At 32.7% G+C, this 24,201-nt stretch overlaps 1 protein-coding gene and 1 long non-coding RNA gene across 2 annotated transcripts; one reads left to right on the forward strand and one right to left on the reverse strand.

Moving 5' to 3' along the window:
• Positions 1–674: 674 nt before the first annotated feature.
• On the forward strand, positions 675–23,856 carry LOC132734147 (peroxisomal acyl-coenzyme A oxidase 1-like). Its single transcript, XM_060720862.1, has 15 exons — positions 675–854; positions 4,022–4,184; positions 7,515–7,669; positions 9,101–9,208; positions 10,022–10,141; positions 12,573–12,688; positions 14,896–15,065; positions 15,289–15,451; positions 16,928–17,118; positions 17,554–17,718; positions 18,352–18,457; positions 18,957–19,109; positions 19,470–19,540; positions 20,496–20,631; positions 21,767–23,856. Exons 1-15 carry the CDS (start codon positions 698–700, stop codon positions 21,830–21,832), a joined length of 2,040 nt encoding a protein of 679 aa, XP_060576845.1. The 5' UTR covers positions 675–697; the 3' UTR covers positions 21,833–23,856.
• LOC132734148 (uncharacterized) lies at positions 1,758–2,826 on the reverse strand. Its single transcript, XR_009626271.1, has 2 exons — positions 2,637–2,826; positions 1,758–1,999 (listed from the first exon to the last, which is right to left on the reverse strand). It is a non-coding gene; the product is annotated as an uncharacterized LOC132734148 (long non-coding RNA).
• Positions 23,857–24,201: the final 345 nt, after the last annotated feature.

Raw genomic sequence — 24,201 nt, forward strand, 5'->3', positions numbered from 1 at the left:
GGATATTTGCATTGGTTTATCTTTGAAAGGTTCGTTATATTTATATAGAACTTTAATTTTTAATGAAGTGATAATTTACGTTATATTGTATCAATAACAATGCATTTAACCAACAGCAGTGATACTAAGGTTTGTATTAACGACAAGAATTGGCATTAATTCTAAAGGATCGTAGCTCTTTTAATTATGAAACAAATTGTCAACACAGTTCAGCGGTATATCTTGATTTGCATTTTTTTGCATATAGGTTTTCAAAAAGTACATAAGCTTAATAAAGCAAGTAGTACATTATATCGATTGTTAATTTGACGTCCTATTTATCAAGATACAATTAAAAGTGACTCCCAATAAGATAGCGTTAATATAATTACAAGCAGCCCCTTTTAAAAGCATTAGGTACTTTGTCACGAACATTTCTAGCACTTAAAAAAGGTAGAATAGGTATATTTAATCAAACGGCCGTTTTAAAAAGAACACTTTATTGATGTTGAAAAAAATTTAAGAAGTGTTTCACGGATGGTGTAGGTATGTAAAAAAACAACAGTTTTGCATTTATTTAAACTTAATTTTTTTCTCAAATTTTAATAGGGGTGTAAATTCTAACTGAGAACGGCCGCATATCCGAAGTTTAACGGAAAGAGCCGAGAAGGTGCGATTTGTATCACGTGATCATGGTTAGATCATATTGCAGTTCAAAATGGCGGCTCGACTTACAGCAGAATTTTTAAAAGATTGGAAAAATGAAGTTAATCCTGATCTGCAGAAAGAAAGAGATACATGCACGTTTAATATCCAGGAGCTAACATTTCTTCTAGATGGTGGACAAGAAAAAACAAAACGAAGGAAGGAGTTGGGTAAATTTATATTAATTTTAATGATTATCATTATGTAAAATAATAAATTAATAAAAATTATCTCAAAATCAGAAGCAAACTCCAGAAAATAATGTACCAAAATATATTTATTGATATATGTATGACATTTAAGTAAAGTAAACTCAATATTACTTAATAATTAATGGATTAATGTAAGAACTAACATTATAGAACATAATCCATGATAATCTACATGTATAAATGTCCAAGTCGATATAACAAAAAGGGCAAGCTTACATTAATCAGATTCCACTATAATTTCAATAGCACATATAAACAAAATTGCCCTAAATGACATAATACACAAACAACAAAAAACTGACCAACTGCAACAGGTATATACAACCAGGTACGTACGTATATTAACGGTATCCGCAACTCTATACAGTAAATCAATAACGGTAAATTATGCTGTCGTGGCAGATAATCCATCCGGACTGCCGATCGTTATTGATTTTTATCACGATTACATATCATTAAGCGGAGTGATATTTGACCTTGGTTATTTAAATTACCGTCAACATGTTATTTTCTGTTCAATTTTTTAAAAGTGACATATTCTAGAAAGCTGAAAGATAGATTTTTTTAAATATATATTTTATAAATCAGTGCGTTTAGTATGAAGAAAATTATGACGAGTTAAACACAGAGTTTTTTTTTTGTCTCCCGATTATGTCAAAACTTCAGTAAAAATAATGATGCCCTCTTCGAACAAATATAAGTTTTTTTCGTCATTTATGGTCTGAATTTCGAAAAATACCTATCAAAAGAAAGCTGAGAATTTGATTTTTTAACCGTGTAATTATCATTTACAAAGCTAAATTATTTCCGGAAGTATCTGGTACCTGGTAGTAAAATAAAAGAAATAAAAATGAAAACACATAAGTTTTGCCTTTTATTTTATAACTTGATTTAAATAAAACTTCAATAGCATCGCACTGGCTATAAAATGACTGTTTATAGTGTTTTCATTTAGTGTCACTTTATTCCCGAAATTTATTTGACACTTCTGGGACTCTCCTGGCACAAGCTGCAAATCTTTGAACTTTTGGGCTGTATCAGCATTCAGTGAAATTGTCGCGCTGATCTACCACTTGAAACCCTTGAAACACATTTGTTACGATCTGGAATAGAAGAAATGACATTTTATAAATATTTTGTTTTATCAACACATGCAGAATAACCATGTACTAATGTTAATATACCTACCTGGAATAACTAACAAAAAAGAAGTTGAATATACCTTCTGAGTAAATGAAAAAAAAAATGGGGAAAAATTCATCCATTTTCAAAAAGACATAGCATCAAAATTACTCGGCTGAAAATTATAAATAATATCATAAACCATTTACTATGATGTAGTGACTAACTTTTCAGCTTTCATTTATATTTTAAAGGTCTTTAAATACCTCTGATGCTTCGGCTAAAATAGGTGGTGAATTTAATTATGCACCACAAAAATTTAACATTTTCCTTCAAATTCCACACCACAAAAACAGTAGAACAGATGATAAGGGAGTGTTAAAAGTACCTTCACGACATACTTTAATTTATTTTAAACCTATTTGTGCAAGTTTAGTCAGTTTTCTTCGAGTGGTTTAAGCCTGATGCAGATTTTATACGTGTTCACTCGTTTCAAACAAACTTTCCGCCATTTTGTAAATGTCATTCATCCAAAGTGGAATATTGCCAACCCGATTTACGCCATTGAAAGCATGATCTAGTAAAAATTTACATACATAACAAAGAAATAAGACTAACCTGTCATTATTTCTTGAGTATTTTGTGCAGATGCCCATAAATTAGCGCTTAATTAACATATTTTTCATGAACTGAAATTGTTGCCTTCCGCCATCGATTAATGTTTTTCGGAGCATGTGCACATGCGCGTAAATGGCACGACACCAATCACGGTCTAATATCTAGTTGCAGATACCGTTAATATACGTACCTGATACAACATACCTAAACAAAAAACATAAAAATAAGGGCTGGCGGGTGTGGAAAAATTTAACATTCCATGAATAACGTGTCATACAAACTGTACCAAAAACTAGTTGAAGGACTTATTTATAATAACCATGGATGAATACAAAAAACCAGTCAAGCAAATCAAAACAAGTCACTAATTTTAAAAGGGAGATCATCAAGCTTATCATCAAAATAGACTGTTCCTAACTATATAAGCCAGGTAACAGAAATAATAATAAAAAGCCCCTATCAATATTGATAATTAAAAGATTTTATGTTTAACAAAAAATACTTCAAATTATCTCAAAATCAGAAGCAAACTCCAGAAAATAATGTACCAAGATATATTTATTGATATATGTATGACACTTAGGTAAAGTAAACTCAGTATTACTTAATAATGGATTAATGTAAGAACTAACATTATAGAACATAATCCATGATAATCTATAAATGTCCAAGTCAATAGGCAGACTTACTAAATAAACAATTTGAGTCTGTCTTCTCCCGCCCCCAAAGATTAAGTCAAAACCTGTCATGCAAACAATTGCTCTCTCCACAAAACTATCCAAAAATGCCAAATGTCAACATAACAGAGGAAGGAGTAAAGAAACTCTTCAAAGGGCTAAATCCAAGCAAAGCCTCTTGCCCCGACCAGCTGTCCCCAAGGTTATTGAAAGAACTTCATACTGAAATTGCCCCAGTTCTCACGCACATCTTCCAAATTTCCTTAAAAACTGGTACTTTCCCTCATGACTAGCATCGTGCAGTCATTGCCCCTATTTATAAGAAATTCCCAAAATGTAAGCCTAGTAACTACAGGCCTATATCACTTACCTGCATTGCCTCTAAGCTAATGGTGCATATAATTGTCTCCAATATCATGTCCTTCTATGATAAGCATGGTATTCTCAGCAATTTCCAACATGGTTTCAGGTCAAAATATAGCTGTTAAACCCAGCTTATCAGTTTCACCCAGGAAGTTAATGACAATTTAGAGCAAGTATTTCTTTAAACATAAAAAATTTCGTAAAACGCAAAGATCACACTAGTGAAAGTTTAAATTGTAATTGGCAATCATCAATGGATTTAGGAAAATAAAGATATAATGTAGATTGTCTTTAAGTCATTGAAGACAAAATGGTAATTCTAATTTTTATTCTTTGCCCTTCCAGAAAACATTTTGTTCACAAAGTATGCAGATCTGTTTTCGTTCAAAAAGCGACCCAGTCAGAATAAATCTGAGATGTATGAATCGTCTGTTGCCAAGTCTGTAAAAGTTTTTCAAATGAAAAGAGAGTATGGTTGGACAGAAGAGGATTTTGATATGACTACAAGGTGAGATGTTAAAACTTTCAAGAGCAAAACCTCAAAAACCACCAGAGTCTTTTTCTCCCAAAGGACTTTTCTCTGCAGAGATTATATAGTATTCTCTAGAATAACTCACAAACTGTACCTTGATATTTATATACATTGTTCTATTTTTGGTGCAAGTAGTGAAGTAAACAAAATGAAAACTAAAGACTTGTTCAGTCCTGTTTTATTTTGTTATTGTGTGTATAATAAGCTGGTAGTGTTGTGTTTTTGAACAGTCCAGGAAGCAATTATATACAATAATATATTAGCAGTGAATTTCCTTCATATCTAACATAGACTGCCCGTAAAGGGCGGCCCTTTACAGCCTTTTCCCAATTTAAATTTTCTTTTAAATCATACAGTTTTCCTAAAAATCTGAACTAAACAACAGCTTATTTACTTCCCAAATTGCAGTTTTAGCAATATTTTTTCCCAAAATCAAGAGGCTAAGGTCTCTTCCCATTTTAATAAGTGAGAAAACCCTAATGAAATAATTTTACAATCATGCACATGTATACTATTACTAAAAAAATGCTGTTGAATATAAGTAGTAATGACATTTTAAGTTCCCTTTTTAGCTCGACTATTCGAAGAATATGAGAGCTATTGTAGTCGCCCCGGCGTCGGCGTCAGCGTCCGCGTCGGCGTCTGCGTTGGTTAAAGTTTTTTGTAATGTCAAATATCTCAATTATTACTTGAGATATTCAATTGAAACTTACAATACTTATTTATAGTAACAAGGTACATCAGATTGACAAGTTGGATAACTCTGCCTACAATATTGACAGAATTATGCCCCTTTTTAACTTAGAAATTTTGGTTAAAGTTTTTTGTAAAGTCAAATATCTCAATTATTGCTTGAGATATTCAATTGAAACTTACAATACTTATTTATAGTAACAAGGTATATCATATTGACAAGTTGGATAACTCTGCCTACAATATTGATAGAATTATGCCCCTTTTTAACTTAGAAATTTTGGTTAAAGTTTTTTGTAAAGTCAAATATCTCAATTATTGCTTGAGATATTCAATTGAAACTTACAATACTTATTTATAGTAACAATGTACATCAGATTGACAAGTTGGATAACTCTGCCTACCATATTGACAGAATTATGCCCCTTTGGAACTTAGAAATTTTGGTTAAAGTTTTTTTGTAAAGTCAAATATCTCAATTATTGCTTGAGATAATCAATTGAAATTTAAAATATTTATTTATAGTAACAATGTACATCAGTTTGCAAAATTGCATAACTCTGTCTGCAATATTTGCAGAATTATTTGCCCCTTTGAAACTTAGAAATTTTGGTTAAAGGTTAACGGTCTTCAAAGATATTTACTTGAAACTTTACACATGCACTTAGGGTCATAATTGGAGGGTCATAATTGTATGTCACTGACCAAGTTCCATAACTCTATCATGCATTAAGGCTGATTCATATCCCCTTTTCTACTTAGTCTCTTCGTTAATGTTTACATGCAAGTTTTACATATCTCAATAACTATTAAAGATATTTATGTAAAACTTCACATATGCATTTAGGGTCATAATTGTAGGTCACTGACAAAGATCCATAATTCTATCTTGCATTTAGGCTGACTTTTCTCCCCTTTTTCAACTTAGAAATTCATGGTAAAGTTTTGCTTGTAAGCTGTTATCTCAATAACTACTAAAGGGTTTGTGCCTTTTTTGGGACAATTTTATGCATTCATAATAATAAAGTAGTGATTTACTTGATAAAACATCTTAATAACAAGCCTTTGTACCTTTTCTGTCAAATTTATGTATTCATAGGTAATTAGTATTATTATACTCAATAAAAAACCTTGTGACATTACCTTTCGAATAGTCAAGCCAATTCTGTATAATTAGACTCTCTCTAAGGCCTATAACATGAATTTATAAAGAAAAATTAGCCCTTTTGTTAACTTTAAAAATTTAACAATATCAAGGCTCTTTTACTATCAAGCACTTAGAATAGTCGAGCATGCTGTCCTACAGACAGCTCTTGTTATGGATTAGTATTGTTCTTTATAGAATATTAATATTGCTAGTTTAAATAAAGTTATTTAAGCCTTTAATTGGCAAAAATGCTTTGTTATATATAGCTGACATAGATATTAACCTTTGTAGATTATTATATAGCTAATTGAGTCCACTTCATACTGTACTATGGCTCTTAGAGTAAAGTCCATTTATTATTTACATAAATGACAAGTTGAACTTCCTTATTACTTAATTGATAAACATGTACCCATCTTGCAACTTAATAGTAATGCATGATTAGCTCTACTTGATTAAAGTGTTGACTTATTTAAAGTGAAACAAACATGTATTAATTTACAATCTAAGTGACATGTACATGTATATTACCCTATATTTTAATCTGAATAGTTGATGTTATTATTATCCCTGACCATGCTAAATATCTTAAATGGACTTTTCCATCTTTTAATCTGGACAGAATCATTCCTCAATTAAAGCAGCACGCCTCCAGATTCATGTTAATTTTTATGAAAATTTTGAAAATGTATTTGAATGTGTAATATTGTGAATTAACCAAGGGAAGCAATTTTCATATTTTCAATGGCACTTACAATCCCCTAAACTACCAAAAATTGGTCAAAATATGCATAAATAGGCTTTACTGCATTAGTAACTAAGGCAGTAGAAATATACCGGTAGTTGTAAATACTAAAAAAATCAGTCAATAATCGCAGGTAATATGTAAAATTTTACTTGAATCTTGAAACTTTTTACTTTTCCTTAATACATCTTACTTTAAGTACATATTTATTGAAATATTTATTGAAATATGGAGGTGTGTAGCTTTAAAGGGAAAATTTCATAATATGTGCAGACTCACTGAATAGCGAGCAGTGTCTTTCGGTGTAGACCATAATCAGATGTGCACAAAATGTGCCACTTGATCTTGGTCTGCATTGGCCCGCAGGGGTAAATTGCCTCCAGCAAGCCATGGGTTAAAAAGCTTGCTATATTACTTGGACTCAACTGATGTCTGGACAAGAGTTTTTGCATACTTAAATCTGGCTGTGGCTATTATAATTAAATGACATTAACTTTCTAGGCCAAGTGATTAATATTGTAGAAATTTGAACTTTATATCTATTGCAAAATGCAGTAAAAATAATTTCCCTCAATCTATTAAGAGTATAAATTTTGTATACGGGAGGATTTAAAAGGTGATGATATGTTATTATTTATTTATTTACTTATTTATTAATTCATTGATTTCTTTTTCTTTTTATCTATTCATTCATTTTTTCATATATTTTTTTCTTCTTCAGAATTTTGAATTATGACTTTGCATTAAGTCTTCATCACACAATGTTTATACCTGCCATTGAGAGGCTTGCTACAGATGAACAGAAGGCAAAATGGCTACCTTTAGCTCAGTCATATCAGATCATTGGAACATATGCACAAACTGAACTTGGCCATGGTATGTCAATTAAGCACATTCTTTCATGAGATTGATATATTCTACAGTATATAGTATAGTTCTATATATCACAGACTCAACACATAATGGTTGTATCAAATTGTTTTCACAAAATGTGACATTTAACATTTTCTGTATACATTTTCATTTTATTTTTATGCATATCTTTTGATTTGTATAATCAATAATATTATGGAGATATTCAATGAAATCAATAGTTATCAATAGATTGAAAACTTTGATGTTGCAAGTACATGTTAATAAGTATTCTGTTTTCTGCAGTTCCCGATCTCTTTAAAATCATATCCTCACTGATGCTCCAGTAATATATGTTAGGTAAATGTAGCTTAGGTGGTTATAAAAAAAATACCTTTTCTCAAACTCAGATCCCTGATATTTGATTGGTCAGAAGCCAGCACAGAATATGCATAGACCAATGAAAATCCGGAGATTTGAGACAGATCTCAGAGAAACGTTTTATAATCTTTAGGCCAAGAGTGAAAATTAAGAGCTGGGTTATAATATAGTTTAAAACATGCTGTAGCAAACTCAGACTTTAAGACATTGAACGCTGATATAGATAACAATCCTATCCGAATCTTTTCTGTACAGTATGACAGTAGAAAATTTCTTATTGACTGTATGTCAAATAGGCTGTTACATAAAAAAGTCTATGTCAAATACATGTAGTTTATTGTCATAAACATTTTACATGTTCATCGCCAAGTATAATAACTGGCAGTTTATAGTTAACAAAAGCTTTGTATATACTAGCACATTCATTAATTTTGTAAATAAATTCATGCACAAAACATAATTACATAATAATTACAGAAAAGTATGGTGATGGATTTGACAAAGTAGCATAATTACAAGAAATAACAGGGTAAAAACATTCTTAAATGTGCATATTGATCTTTATCAACACTTATCAATAAGAGACTGTTTTGCTGGAATGATGTACTTATGTTTTTATTATGACTTTATTTAAAGTGGAGTAAGTATTTTAGATTGGTGTAAGGGTAGATTTAGGTACTGCCTTAATGCACTGCAATTTCTGGTCACACCAATGAAAGAATACTTTAAATGCTATTTGTATATAATCAACATTTAGAGGTTGACATTAGAGGAAAAACAAAGAGCAATCATTAAGATGATGTATGTTATATACAATGTATCAAAAACTTTAAATAATATGGTGCATTTTGCCAAGTTTGAATTTTATGATAACTTCTGTATTTGTTCATTTGTATCAAAGATTTTATTCAGTTAAAATGTTTAAATTTTAGAAGCATAATGATTTAACTTATATAATAAACAATAAATTACACTGCTGTACAAAAATACAATGAAGGCCCTTGAGGGACTTTTGATGGAGGTTTTTTGTCCTTATGTCTGCTTTAACTCCATGCATGGGTTTCATGATTTTAGGTACAAATTTACTTGGTCTTGAAACAACAGCTACATTTGATAGAGCAACAGATGAGTTTGTGGTGAACACACCAAGATTATCCTCAATGAAATGGTGGCCTGGTGGTCGTAAGTATACATATTGATTGATTTGGTGGCCTGGTGGTCGTAAGTATACATATTGATTGATTTGGTGGCCTGGTGGTCGTACGTATACATATTGATTGATTTGGTGGCCTGGTGGTCGTAAGTATACATATTGATTGATTTGGTGGCCTGGTGGTCGTAAGTATACATATTGATTGATTTGGTGGCCTGGTGGTCATAAGTATACATATTGATTGATTTGGTGGCCTGGTGGTCGTACGTATACATATTGATTGATTTGGTGGCCTGGTGGTCGTACGTATACATATTGATTGATTTGGTGGCCTGGTGGTCGTAAGTATACATATTGATTGATTTGGTGGCCTGGTGGTCGTAAGTATACATATTGATTGATTTGGTGGCCTGGTGGTCGTAAGTATACATATTGATCGATTTGGTGGCCTGGTGGTCGTAAGTATATGTATTGATTGATTTGGTGGTCTGGTGGCCGTAAGTAATACTGTCTTGATTTATTGGTGGCCTGGTGGTTGTTAGTACATATTGATTAAAGTGATATTTTGCGGGTTTTTTGCCATCAAGTTGAGCTGCCTAAGCAATTTATTTAAAAAGATTGTCTTTTACTACTATACTGGTAATTTACTAGTAATTTAAAGTGACAAATGTTAAGAATAAAATATTTAAAAAATCTAAAATATAAAACCCTGCCCAAGTTGAAAGTTACTGTTAACTAACAAAATTCCATTGAGCTTTTTGGTGTAAAAGCTTTTAATTCAATTGTGAAAAACACATATATGTGAAAAAAAAAAAAATATTTTATTTATTTTTATTTTACAGTGGCAAAGTCCAGTACCCATGCTATAGTATTGGCACAGCTTATTATAGATGGTAAGAATCATGGTATGCACCCATTTATGTTACAGCTTCGAAGCTTGGATGACCATATGCCAATTCCAGGTAAATACAGTCAAACTGAAATATGTGGAAGATTTGTTTGTGTTTTGAAAAAAAAAAAGTAATTGCAAAACTTTAGTAGATCTAGTAGTAGTTATGTTTGTCAATTTTATGTGTGTGAGCATTTTTGTGTCACCCCAATAGAATATTGGCGACATACAGGAGATCACTTCTCCACATATTACACAAGTTTTCCATTTTTGACTGAGTTATGGCCCTTGAATAAATAAACGTGTTTTGTCCTTCTAATGATTTTTATGTCTCCTGCTATAAAGTAGCTGTATCATGAGGCAACACATGTGATCACTTATCACTCTTTTTCTAGATAAGATAGAGATTTCATATACTAGAGGAAATTACAATCATGACACAGTGCTAGGTCTTAATACTCTAAAACATGAATTTATGGAAGAATTTTCTATATGAAAACAAAAAAAGTTATTAAACTTGAATATCGCTCATTTCTGATTTTGAAAATACAAAGATAATTACATATTTAATACAAGTGACCTTTGTGGAGAGGTGGTTGCTGTTTGAAGTTAAATTTACACTGTATGATAATAAATAGGTATATTAATGCCCCTTGATTGTGATTTAAAAGTTTGAAGCCTTTTTTTGGTAAAACTGTATAGGTTTATTGAAGTGGTCAAACTGGCATAACTATGTAAGAAATCTTTAGAGAGACATTGATTAATTATACCCCCGCACAACAAAGTTGTAAGGGGGGTATACTGGAATCAGCTTGTCCGGCCGTCCGGCTGTCCGTCGGTTTTTTCTTGTCCGCCCAATAACTTACGATTCCTTTGACCCACAGTCTTCATATTTGGCATGGAGGTTAGTCATGATTAGTAGATGACCCCTATTGATTTTGAGGTCACCAGGTCAAAGGTCAAGGTCACAGGGGCCTTGACTTCAAAAAGCTTGTCCGCCCAATAACTTAAGATTCCTTTGACCTACAGTCATCATATTTGGCATGGAGGTTAGTCATGATTAGTAGATGACCCCTATTGATTTTGAGGTTACCAGGTCAAAGGTCAAGGTCACAGGGGCCTTGACTTCAAAAAGCTTGTCCACCCAATAACTTAAGATTCCTTTGACCTACAGTCATCATATTTGGCATGGAGGTTAGTCATGATTAGTAGATGACCCCTATTGATTTTGAGATCACTGGGTTAAAGGTCAAGGTCACAGGGGCCTTGACTTCAAAAAGCTTGTCCGCCCAATAACTTAAGATTCCTTTAACCCACAGTCTTCATATTTGGCATGGAGGTTAGTCATGATTAGTAGATGACCCCTATTGATTTTGAGGTCACTAGGTCAAAGGTCAAGGTCACAGGGGCCTTGACTTCAAAAAGCTCGTCCGCCCAATAACTTAAGATTCCTTTGACCTACAGTCATCATATTTGGCATGGAGGTTAGTCATGATTAGTAGATGACCCCTATTGATTTTGAGGTCACTGGGTCAAAGGTCAAGGTCACAGGGGCCTTGACTTCAAAAAGCTTGTCCGCCCAATAACTTAAGATTCCTTTGACCCACAGTCTTCATATTTGGCATGGATGTTGATCATGATTAGTAGATGACCCCTATTGACTTTGAGGTCACCAGGTCAAAGGTCAAGGTCACAGAGGCCTTGACTTCAAAAAGCTTGTCCGCCCAATAACTTAAGATTCCTTTGACCCACAGTCTTCATATTTGGCATGGAGGTTAGTCATGATTAGTAGATGACCCCTATTGACTTTGAGGTCACCAGGTCAAAGGTCAAGGTCACAGGGACATCAAAAAGTTTGTCTGCCCAATAACTTTAGATTCCTTTGACCCACAGTCTTCATATTTGGCATGGATGGTGCTCATGATTAGTAGATGACCCCTTTTGATTTTGAGGTCACTGGATCAAAGGTCAAGGTCATAGGGACTTTGACTTCAAAAAGTTTGTCCACCCATTAACTTAAGATTCCTTTGACCCACAGTCTTCATATTTGGCATGGATGTTGATCATGACTATAAGGTGACCCCTATTGATTTTGAAGTCACTTGGTCTAAGGTCAAGGTCACAGGGACCTTGACAAAAAAAGCAGCCTTTCTTCTCAATTGCTAAAGAATGTCCTGTCCGCCATGTATTGATTTTGACATTTTTACATTTGAAGCATGTAGAATACATAACTTAGCAATGCACTGGCTTAGTAACCTCAGATTTGGCAGGGAGGTTGTCCTTAAGCTCTAAATGGCCACTGTTGATTCTGACAAAGTGGTGTGTGGGGGTATTCACGCCATGATAGTGGCAGTTCTAGTTTAATAAGAATTTTACTTTTATGTGGTGCATTGGAGCAATATTTTAATTTCCCTAATCTTTAATAAATGCTCAACTATGTTTAAGAATGTTACTAAACTTAGATACAGGAGAACAGTATATTTAGTCAAGTTTGTTATTTGCAGGTATAAAAGTTGGAGACATCGGTAAAAAAGTAGGTGCAAACATGGTTGATAATGGTTACCTGATCTTGGATAAAGTTCGGATTCCTCGGCAAAATATGTTTATGAGAAATGCTGTGGTAAGGGAGTAGATAAAAGTTATTAGAACAAGCCTTTTTTAGAACTGCTTATTTTGAGGAAAAGAAGATCTACCTAAGGAAATTTGAAAAAGTTGTATCTTGAAATTCTCTTAAAATTGGGGGGGGGGGGGGGGGTATTGGTAAAACAGAAAAACAGAATGCCATAAAAACGTTTTACACCATTGAAGTTAAAAAAAAAAGAAGATAAATGTAACAATATTTGTCTCAGTTTTACTCTATTATTATTTATTCATAAATAAGATGTAAAGAATTGCCTGTAATTTGCAGGTTTTATTTTTAGCTCGACTATACGAAGTATATGGAGAGCTGTCCTACTCACCCCGGCGTCGGCGTCCGCGTCCGCGTCCAGATTTTAGATTAAAGTTTTGGTGCAGTAAAATATTTTTCACTATAACTTTGTCATTTCTTAAGGTATCAACTTCAAACTTCAAATATATGTTCCTTATCATCAACCACATCTTATGTGACAAGGTTCGTAACTCTAGCACCAATATTTTCAGATTTATCTCCCCTTGAACTTGGAATTTTCCTTAAAAAATACTATTTTTTACTGTTACTTCTTTATTTCATAAGGGATCAACCTCATACTTCAAATGTATGTACCTTATCATCAACCACATCTTATGTGACAAGGTTCATAACTCTAGCACCAATATTTTCAGATTTATCTCCCCTTGAACTTAGAATTTTCCTTAAAAAATACTATTTTTTACTGTTACTTCTTTATTTCATAAGGGATCAACCTCATACTTCAAATGTATGTACCTTATCATCATCCCCATCTTATGTGACAAGGTTCATAACTCTAGCACCAATATTTTCAGATTTATCTCCCCTTGAACTTAGAATTTTCTTAAAAAATGCTATTTCTTACTGTTTCTTCTTTATTTCTTAAGGGATCAACCTCATACTTCAAATATATTTACGTTATCATCCTCCCCATCTTATGTGGCAAGGTTCATAACTCTAGCACCAATATTTTCAGATTTATCTCCCTTTGAAATTAGAATTTTCCATAAAAAATATTATATTATTTACTGTTACTTATTTATTTCTAAAGGGATCAACTTCATACTTCAAATATATTTACGTTATCATCATCCACATCTTATGTGACAAGGTTCATAACTCTAGCACCAATATTGCAAGAATTATCTCCCCATAAACTTAGATTTTTTTACTAGAAAAATGTTATTTTTTATTATAACTTTTTTATTTTTAAAGGTATCTACCTCAAACTTCAAATACTTATTCCTAATCATCAAATACATTTTATGTGACAATGTTCATAACTCTTGAAGCAATATTTATAGATTTATCTCTCTTTGAACTTAGGATTTTCTTTAAGAAATATAATAACTTCTTTACTTTTTAAGGTATCTACTTCAAACTTCAAATATATATTTCTTATCATTACACAAATACTGTGTGACAAGGTCCATAACTCTAGCATGACTATTTCTAGAATTATTCCCCTTGATCTTGGAATTAATGTTAACAAATGTTATTTTTTTACTATAACTTAATACATAATTATACATAATTGATTTTTCTTTCATAGTTTTGTCCTCCTTACTGCGTCCAGTATTTTATTAGTCGAGCTTCGCTGTCTCCTGTGACAGCTCTTGTTATCATGGAGCTTATTCACACTTAATAATATTTGCTGATTCTCACTGGAACAAAAATATACAATTTAAAGTTTTGACTTAAAAATAATTTTTTGTACTTTGGGTAGAAAATTACCTATTCTTGTAATTGGGAATGGGACCGATTATCTGATTCTTGTCAAGGGTAGAAAAAGGCCATAGATTTAATAGGATATTGGCAGATGAAATTACTAGTAAGGAAAGTTGAGATAATCGTGTGCTCTAGCAGTCTTGTAGCACTAAGAAAATGATCATTAGCCTGTTGATTTCGATAAATAAATTTTCAAAAAATAGGAATTTGATAGTGTAAGAAAAAAAACGATAAAATGATAGAAATAAAAATGTCTCTCTTTTACAAATGTGCAAAAACAAATCCAAAATTAACAAATTTAAAAACTATGTTGTAAAAAAAGAATTTGACTCTTGCTATGAGAAAGTGGCTTTAAAATCTTTTCTTTGGTCTTATGCTCCGAGCAATGGTTGTTCTGATCAGAACTTGATTTTAAAATGTAATGGGTCATATATTAATACTCCATTCAGGTTACTAGAGAGGGAAAGTTTACACAGCTCTCCAACAACAAGGCAAACTATGCCACTATGGTGCTTGTACGTGTTAATATAATAGGCTGGACCAAAGATACATTGAGACAAGCAGCCTGCGTATCTACCCGCTACAGTGCTGTGAGGAGACAGACCACACTAAAACCAGGGTATGTGAGTACTTGAGTTTCAAGATAACAGTATATCAATACATCCATTTGTAACTTGCTTGTACCTTAATATGGTTAGCCTTTCTCACCAGTAATGAACAAGGCCTCCATGGTTAATGATGTGCCATATTGTATGGTTCACAGTAAACATTGATATTTAATTACACTCTGTATATACATGAATACCTAGACATTTTGAAAATGATTTTATTTCCATTCTCAGAACCCCGGAGCAGCAAGTTTTAGATTTCCAGACTCAACAATTAAAGATATTCCCAGCAGTGGCGGCTTCATATGCTTGTCATTTTATAGGAGAGGACATGTACACATCTTACCATGCTGCATACGCTGAAATAATGAAGGGAAACAATAGGAAACTGGCAGAGGTATACCTTAAATGAATGATATAACCTTAACTTTTGCCGAATGCATGTTTATTATCTTGTTTTGATAAGGATCTATTGGGCCTAGTGGTTCAGATCATTGTTTTCAAATCACTTGACAGTCTATGCTGTGTATCCAATACCTAAAAGGACGGTCGGTGGTTCTGTTGAGTTACCTACTCATACCTGAAACAATGCACAGTTTGGGACGTCCATTGCCAAGTAATTAATTTCATTAACTTCAAGCCTGCCCCTCACTGTTGTGAGTTTGAATCCCAACAGTGTCTTTGGATTCTTTTATGTGAGGAAGATTTAAAGTTAGCTTACGGAATATTGGTGGTTCTATTCATGTGCCTGATTGTGCCTGAAATAATGCACGGAAGGGCACCTTAGGTTTTCCTCCAAAGTCGTCATATGACCTCTACTGTGTTTGTGTGACATAATAGACCCAAACCCCCCCCCCCCCCCCCAAAAAAAAAAAAAATGCATGGTTGAACACCTCAGTCATTCCAGCAGTAAAGCTGGAAATTCTCCCATTGACTTTTCTTCAGTATTGGTTTGACTTACAGATACATGATTAAACTTAAAGTGACATTATGCTCATATTTTCATAGTCAAGTTGAGCTGAACTGACTATATATTTCAAAAGATTGACTGTGAAAATGGTGATTGACCAACAGTTCATATTGAAAAATGTTTAGAATAAAAAATAAAATATAAAAAGACTGCCCCACTCTTTTTATGAACTGAATGTTACAGGTAAATTCTAATGGATATTTACGAAAAAATTCGTTTGGATCTGTGCGTTGATTATTGTTTATGTGAAATATAATTTTATATTACAAGGAATTATGGCAAAATGAAAGTTTATTTTGACTTTCACATGTTCACTTATTTATACCCTTGGATGGGCATAATGTCACTTTAAGTTAACTCATCATAGTATCTCTCTTCCCTTTTGTTGTTACATCTCATTGGCTATTTGAGTGAAAAAATTTCATCTTTATAGAAACTTTGATTTTCATTAGAATATGTATTTTTTAAATTGTAAATAGACAAACATCAAACAGTTATTTTTTTTATTCCATTCTTAAAACATAATAATTTTTGAAACCTTAAAAACATGGTTATAAATATAACCATTGCCCTAAATTAGATATGTTAGATATGTCACAACTAAATTCCAATACAAACAAATGGTGTTAAAATTTACCAAGTTTGACAACTACCTGCTTAGAATTTGGAATGGTATATTCAAATTGAAAATTTAATAGGAATTTCAACACCAATATACAAAAGTTGAACAACCAACAGTATAGAGCCTGGTCAGGCTGCATAGAAATACAGGTGACAAATACAGGTTGCAGGTGGATACAGGCTAATATCATTTCTGGTTCCTGTATGTTGATAATTCATTGATGTTAAAGCACAAATTTTCGTCACATCTTTTATACTATTTTTTCTGCTTTGACTTTTCAGTTACATGCTCAGTCATCAGGATTGAAAGCTTTTCTAACGGATATGTCAACAGCAATGGTTGAGACATGTAGAAGGTCATGTGGAGGTCACGGCTACCTCATATCATCTGGTGTTGCTGAAAACATGGTGGCTAGCCTGGCACTTGTTACGATAGAGGGGGAGAATACTGTACTGTATCTACAGACAGCAAGGTTTGGCAATCATAAAACTGTTTGTCTGAAAGTTGTTACATTAATTTAAACTGCTAGATGTAACATTATGGCCGAGTAGTTAATGCATCAGTCTAGTAATCCAAGGCTTGCTGTGTGCGTGGGTTCAAACCTGTCAGGGGCAAGCTATTGTTTCTGTGAGCAAGAATTTTTACACTCTTTGCTTAGTACTGGTTGTTTTCAGGAACAGTTCCAAGAGTGTTTTAATAAGCTTACAGCCAAATTAGTATCAACTTATTGTAACTGCAAAGAAAATCATTAAGTGGTCTCTTTTTATCTTTTGAACATTACCTAGACATCCAAAATAATATATATGTTATATATATACATGTTTTCTAAAATAAATAATCCATGTTATGTGTTAACTATCATTTATTACACCAGTTGATATATCTCACTAACATTTACTATTTTCAGATATTTAATGAAACAGATGGCTAATGCTGTCTCAGGTACTAAAACAGAGGGACCAACAGCTTATATGAACAGGGATTTCACATCATATGTATGCCCTATAGATACGAAACAAGACTGTAGAAATCTTGTGAAGCTCAGGGAAGTCTATACCCAGAGAGCGCACAGGTATGTCAGGTTATTCTGTTTCTATATGGGAAATGCTGTCTTGGTGACTCTGGTGCCAAGTAGTTAAATTAGCTGATTCTGACTCACTTCCCATTGTCACTCTGGGTTTGAATCCTTTCAGGTTATTTTTTTATTCTTACTCCTTTGAGAAGGTGATCAAGCCAGCTTTATGAAGTCTTTGATCTACTCAGGAGCCAGCTTGTGTCTGAAATAATGCACTGAAATGCACTTGAATTCTTAAGCTGTTAAACTAGGAAAACAACATAATTATGGCATTTACAATGCCAGTGCCACTTTAAACCAATCAAATTTTCTTTGTTAAGCCATAAAGTTCTGTCCTATTAAGAAACAAAAAAATGTTGATTGAATTCTGTAATTTCTTTAAAAGACACGATAAGCAATAAAGGAATAGCTGTTTTGAGGCTATGATTTGCTAAGCAATAAAAGAATAGCTGTTTGAGGCTATGATTTTTCGGACAAGCAATTATATGTTAAGTTTTAACATATCTATAAAACAAGTCTTAATCTCTATAAAAACCAGTCTAAAGAAAATGGACTGGTTTTCTAATAATTACCTATATTAGGAAATAGTCCTAGTATATGATATTAGTTTTCTTTGTGTCTTTTTTTAAGGGTTGTCATGTCAGTAGCACAGAAGTTACAGATGGACATGGAGTCTGGTTTACCACAAGAAGTTGTCTTCAATAAAAATATGGTGGCTCTTGTCAGAGCAGCTAGGGTAAGAGAGCTTAAATGTTATTAAAAATCTGCAACAATTTTGAACAAATTGATACACAAGAACCGTTTGAAAGGCGCAATGTATTGGTTCTGTAACACAGATCAAAGAAAATAATTGAAAGTTGCCTATTGGTTTTGACTTAAAATCCAACTAAGCTGTTTAGTTGAGGAAACAGTTCCACTCTTATATCTTAGGTTGAGAAAGTTCCCCCCACAAACCTTAGATTGAGATAGTTCAATTTTGTTTTTACAAATATATTTCTACTTGATTGTAAAACAAAATATTGCATCTAATTTAATTACACTGGAGTCTAACCAGTTCTGATGTGCTTTTTCACACTTACAGAATGTTTGCATCAAATACGCCTATACTTTCTATTATCTTGTCAACTTATGATTTGAATCAGCATATTTTACCACTAGAAAAAGCTTATAATATATTTTAATGCTTCCATTCTTAAGATGCTGTACTAAGTCACTTTGCATTATTCTTTTCCTAGGCACATCTGCATTTAACAGTGATAGATATATACATTACCAAGCTAGGCAACTTGAGGGAAACAAGCAGTACAGAGTTGTCTAAAGTTATGACAGAGTTGTGTAACTTCTATGTTATACATGGCATGGTTCAAGAATCTGGGGATTTTCTAGAGGTAAATATATCAGTTTTGTGTTTGCAGTCAGCACTTTCAGTCATGTAGCCTGAATAATGGCATTTAAAAAAAAACAATACAACAAAAACACTTTAATATTTATTTATGATTACACTGTACTGACACCATGGACAAGTAAACAAGGTGACAGGCTTCAATCACTTGCACCCTCTTTCTGTAGATTTGAATGTCAATAAGAATTCTTCTAATTCTTTCATGTGAAGGACATATCCTAAGAAAGGCTGTTAGTTTTATCATGCCTAAATTAACACTGTTTGGTCTCTGGAGGTCATTGGCTGTCGTTTAAGCTGAAAACTAGCCATATGAGATCTGATTATAAATATGTTGTCACTGTTTCAGATGGAAACTCTAGGGTTGTCACAAATGGACTGGCTTAGACAAGAAGAAATGGAAATGTTAGCTGTGCTCAGGTGATACTAGGCATTTGGTTTATTTCATTATATATATATATTTTTTTTTTGGCCTGGAGATATTGTGTAATGGATTTACACTGCTTTGAATTTTTAAACAGCCCATTCAAAGTTTAAGGAATTTCAATATCAACATACAAAAATAAAGCTTTGAACTTTATAGAGTCAGACTGCATAGATGTGCCGGTTGGCTGGCTCTATACTGGTGACTAAAATACTAGTCAAGTTTCAACAGATAAAAGGTGACATTTATCTTTGTAAATCATTTAGATTGGAATAGTTTATTGATTTTGAAATTAACCACGTAACTAATTGAATTCTTACTTTTTATCTTTGAGTAACATATTTACCTTAGATTAAACTAGGAATGATTAATGCTATCATTTCACATGTTTTGATTTTTTGAATTCTGAAATTGAGCACCCAGTAGTATAGAGAGCCTTTGAAACTGTACGGATTTGCTCAGTTCTTTTCTGTTGACATAGTTCTTATATAATTGCCTCCAACATTCAAAGTTTTTGAGTTTGAGTCATGAGCACCAGGCATATTCATTGTTGTAAAAGAATGCCAAGGCTTAAGAAAATACATGTAAAATTAGAAAATCTTACAAATATCAAATTCAGCACTTAAAAAACAAAACTGTTCAAAGAATAATGTACTCAGAATTAAATTTAAAATTTACTTGAAAGGCCCTGTTTGTGTGGACTATTAGCAAAACTCAAAATTTTATATACATGTAAATGAATGATTATGACCATGGCTCTATTGAAGTGTTAGCTAGCTTGTGTCTAAAGTAATAATATTTGATAACAAAATGGTGCAAAAGGTCCTCCACTCATGATAAAAGTCAAAATATAGAATATTAATGGTAGTATGTATTAGTGCGACCAAGAGAAAAATTTATACCAGTAATTGTTAAAAAACAACGTATGATAGAATATTGTGAATTTTTCAGACCAAATATCGTTGGTTTGGTGGATGCATTTGATATGCATGATGAGACAGTTGCATCGACCCTTGGTCAGTATAATGGAAATGCATACCAAAACCTGTTTGAGTCTACACAGTATGAGCCAATGAACCAGACAGAGGTATGCTCCTTACAAGTTCATTAATCTATTAATTTGAAAAGCCATTTTAGGAGAGAGTTGTTCCTGTTGTGAAAAGTATTTTACATATCTTTAACCTATCAATGTAAAACTAAATTTTGATGATTGTATCATTAAGTGACATTTTGTTCATCCAAAAGTATATAATGAGTAAAGAGGTGAAAACCTAAATATGTTTACATTTTGACAGAATTGCTTTCAATTTTATAGTTGACTTTGCATTAACGATAAATAACTTGCATGGCCAAAGGAAATTTCTGTAAATATCCATCAGACTTTACCTGCTATGTCCAAGTTATAAAAAGAATCAAACATTCTTTTTATATTTCATGCAGATTTATATTTTATCCTAAATATTTTCCAGTATCAACTGTTGGGTCAATCATCGTGATATTTGTCAATCTTTTGAAATATGTAATCAATTCAGCTTAACTTGACAATGTAAAATAAGCATAATGTCACTTCGAAATAGGTCATGAGTAGTTAGTGGAGACTATGATAAGAGTCTTATTAGACACTATACGCTAAGACTCTATACTAGTGTCATAGTTCTGCCACTTATGCTTCTAGTATTTGATAGCTAAATGAGGCGTGTCACGATAAAACCAACATAGTGCGTTTGCGACCAGCATGGATCCAGACCAGCCTGCGCATCCGTGCAGTCTGATCAGGATCCATGCTGTTCGCTTACCAACTCTATTACAAGTAGAGAAACTGATAGCAAACAGCATGGATCCTGATCTGACTGCGGATGCGCAGGCTGGTCTGGATCCATGCTGGTCGCAAACCCATTATGTTGGTTTTGTTGTAACGAGGCTCAAATATCTTTAAATTTAGGATGAGGAAAATCTTACAGTGGCTGCTGGTGAATAACAGAATATACTTACTTGCTGAAAAATTGACACAGTTATCTCTATAAAGGGTGGCCACTCTGTAGAGATTTCACTGTATTTGCTTTTTACAATTTATGTCAACTACTAAAATGAGGTGATAATGTTCAGGGCTTGAATAATAAATATCTGTTAGACTGTATTTCCAGTTTAATATCTTTTTAGGGTTTGACATCTTGAGGTTCGATTATTTTTCACAAAGCTGAATTAATGTTTTATTATTTCAGGTACATCCTGCGTATTACAAGCATCTAAGAGGGTTGTTAAAAGACCAGACTCTGTCCAAACTTTGATTTCTGTAGGAACATGTAGAAATAGTATATAAAGAGTTTAGACATTGAGATTCATTTCTCTGAGGCTAAATAAAATGGCAAGAAAAGAGAAAGTTTTAATTAAAAGTGACTGTGATTATCTTAAAATTTGAAAAAAAGTTGATTTTGTTATTAACAGACAGTTTTTGTGGCATTCTTTTAAAAACTAGTGATGTTTTAATTCTTTTAACAAGAACTTTTACATTTCAATCCTTATTTTGTTACACAAATCATGAAAACTCGATGTATTAAACTAAAGGGACACAACTGAGGTTTTTTTTGACATGACAAGACTGGAAATAAATTTTTGATTTATTATTCGCTCACTGTGATTTTCAAGAACAGTTATTCTAAGTGTGAAAAATGACCCAAAATTGAAAAGGGTTGCAATGCTTTTTACTCAAATTGGTTTAGAATTGCACATAATTACGATTTTCAATGTATTCCTGAATATATTCCATAATTATTTTTTGCATATCTTTTTGTTTTAAGTGCCCCAGCTGATTTTAGTTTTTTAAGGTATTTAGACCTCAGCGGGTTTCCTTAAATTAATGAAACATAAAAAAATGTGAAAGAAATTTAGAAACTGCATCATTTATGATGCCTGATCTTAGTTAATCTGGTTCCCTTCCTACATTTACAACAGAAAGTAGCTATAACATAGTGTAAGGGGAAGGAACTCCAGGTACGATCTGTGTCAGACAGTGTAAAAATAGAGAGCATTTGGTGTCCATGATCTTATAAGACCTGCTATTGATTTTAACTACATGTATATCTTAAACTGTATGTAAGCCATAACTATTTCGACATCAGTTCATTCCAGATCACAACATGGACTTCTCTTTCTGTTGGGTCATATATTTGTACAAGTGATACATATATGCTTTGAATTGTCAGTAAGGAGAGATAACTATTGTATAGACACTACACAGAAATGATGGCTGGTTTGTTGTGGTGCAGATATTTTAGCTTATTTGTAGTGAGGGTCAGCATGGTTCTATATTCCTGGTATAGAAAAAAAGTTATATTTTGTACTAGATCTTTAAAGGCTAAGCCATCTGTGAACAAAAAAAACTGATTTAAATAATTTTGAAATTGATTTGCTGCCTGGTGGAAGGTTATTGTTCTATGATATACAAATATGCCTTATATAATGCTGCTTATGCCAAAGGGGGTAACAAACACACACAATAAGGTTAAAATATTACATGCTTCAATGTGTATTCAGCTAATTAGATTGCATACTTGTGCATATCTTTGAAAAAAAATAAAATGATGATTACATGTTCTATATATTATGCTGTAAAAGATTTTTTAATTATTTTTAGCTTAAACTAAGAAAGTATTGTGCAGTTGTAGGAAGTATTTATCAAGAATTCTTACAGATTATTATAGCAATGCATAAATATTTATTATTATAAGAATATCATGTTAGTTTAGTCAGCATCTCTAGTTATATAACTTTACAGCCATAATCAAGACAGTGTCATATAACCTGTCAAAAATCTGTTAAAACTAATATTTATCCTGCTGGCTTATGCAAAGTCGGTGGTTCTACTCAGGTGCCCGCTCATGCCTGAAATACTGTACAAAGGGGCACCTGAGGTGGTACTCCACCAGTAAAGTTAATAAGAACCATATTACCTTTACAGTGTTGGGGCGATCAAACAGACAAATTTAAATAAGAAATGTGAAGACGATATGTATGTTTCAGGTCATTTGTGAGTTTTGCACAATTTTCTTATTTTTTTAAAAAGCTTAGATTTTGTAACAGTTTTTACAACGGTGTTTTGCATATTTGCATATATATCGTGAAATAATACACTCAAATTGCTTTGTGAGCTTAATAGGAGAATAGTGAGACTTGTTTTAGAAGTGTCATTTAATCATGCTATTTTAGTACATGTATACAAATTGTATTGTTGGTCTTAATTAAATGTTGTTGTTATTTATGAATGTTACACAATTATATTATATGATATAAAAATAAATCAATTTTGGCTTGATGTATTTCTTTGTGATTCAAAGACACTCGTGTTTTACGTCTAACATGTGTTCCCCAGCTATAAAAGAGTCCAAAAAATATCCTGTATTGTACAGAACAAAGTTACATGAGCCGCGTCATGACAAAACCAGACCAGCATGCGCATCCGCGAAGTCTGATCAGGATCCATGCTGTTCGCTTACAAACCCTATTACAAGTAGGGAAACTGATAGCGAACAGCATGGATCCTGATTAGACTGCGCGGATGCGCAGGCTGGTCTGGATCCATGCTGGTCGCAAACCCATTATGTTGGTTTTGTCATGGCGCGGCTCACATATACTACATGTAATTATTCTTTATCCAACT

The sequence above is a fragment of the Ruditapes philippinarum genome, unplaced genomic scaffold, assembly GCF_026571515.1.
Source record: "Ruditapes philippinarum isolate M1 unplaced genomic scaffold, ASM2657151v2 ctg704_1_1_1_1, whole genome shotgun sequence".
Taxonomy (NCBI): domain Eukaryota; kingdom Metazoa; phylum Mollusca; class Bivalvia; order Venerida; family Veneridae; genus Ruditapes; species Ruditapes philippinarum.

Bases quoted from the DNA above. Each gene is read 5' to 3' on its own strand.
- LOC132734147 (XM_060720862.1), top strand. From the start codon at position 698: ATGGCGGCTCGACTTACAGCAGAATTTTTAAAAGATTGGAAAAATGAA. The intron at 9,209-10,021 runs GTAAGTATACAT...TTTATTTTACAG, and splicing joins GAAATGGTGGCCTGGTGGTC to TGGCAAAGTCCAGTACCCAT. The intron at 15,452-16,927 runs GTATACCTTAAA...TTGACTTTTCAG, and splicing joins ACAATAGGAAACTGGCAGAG to TTACATGCTCAGTCATCAGG.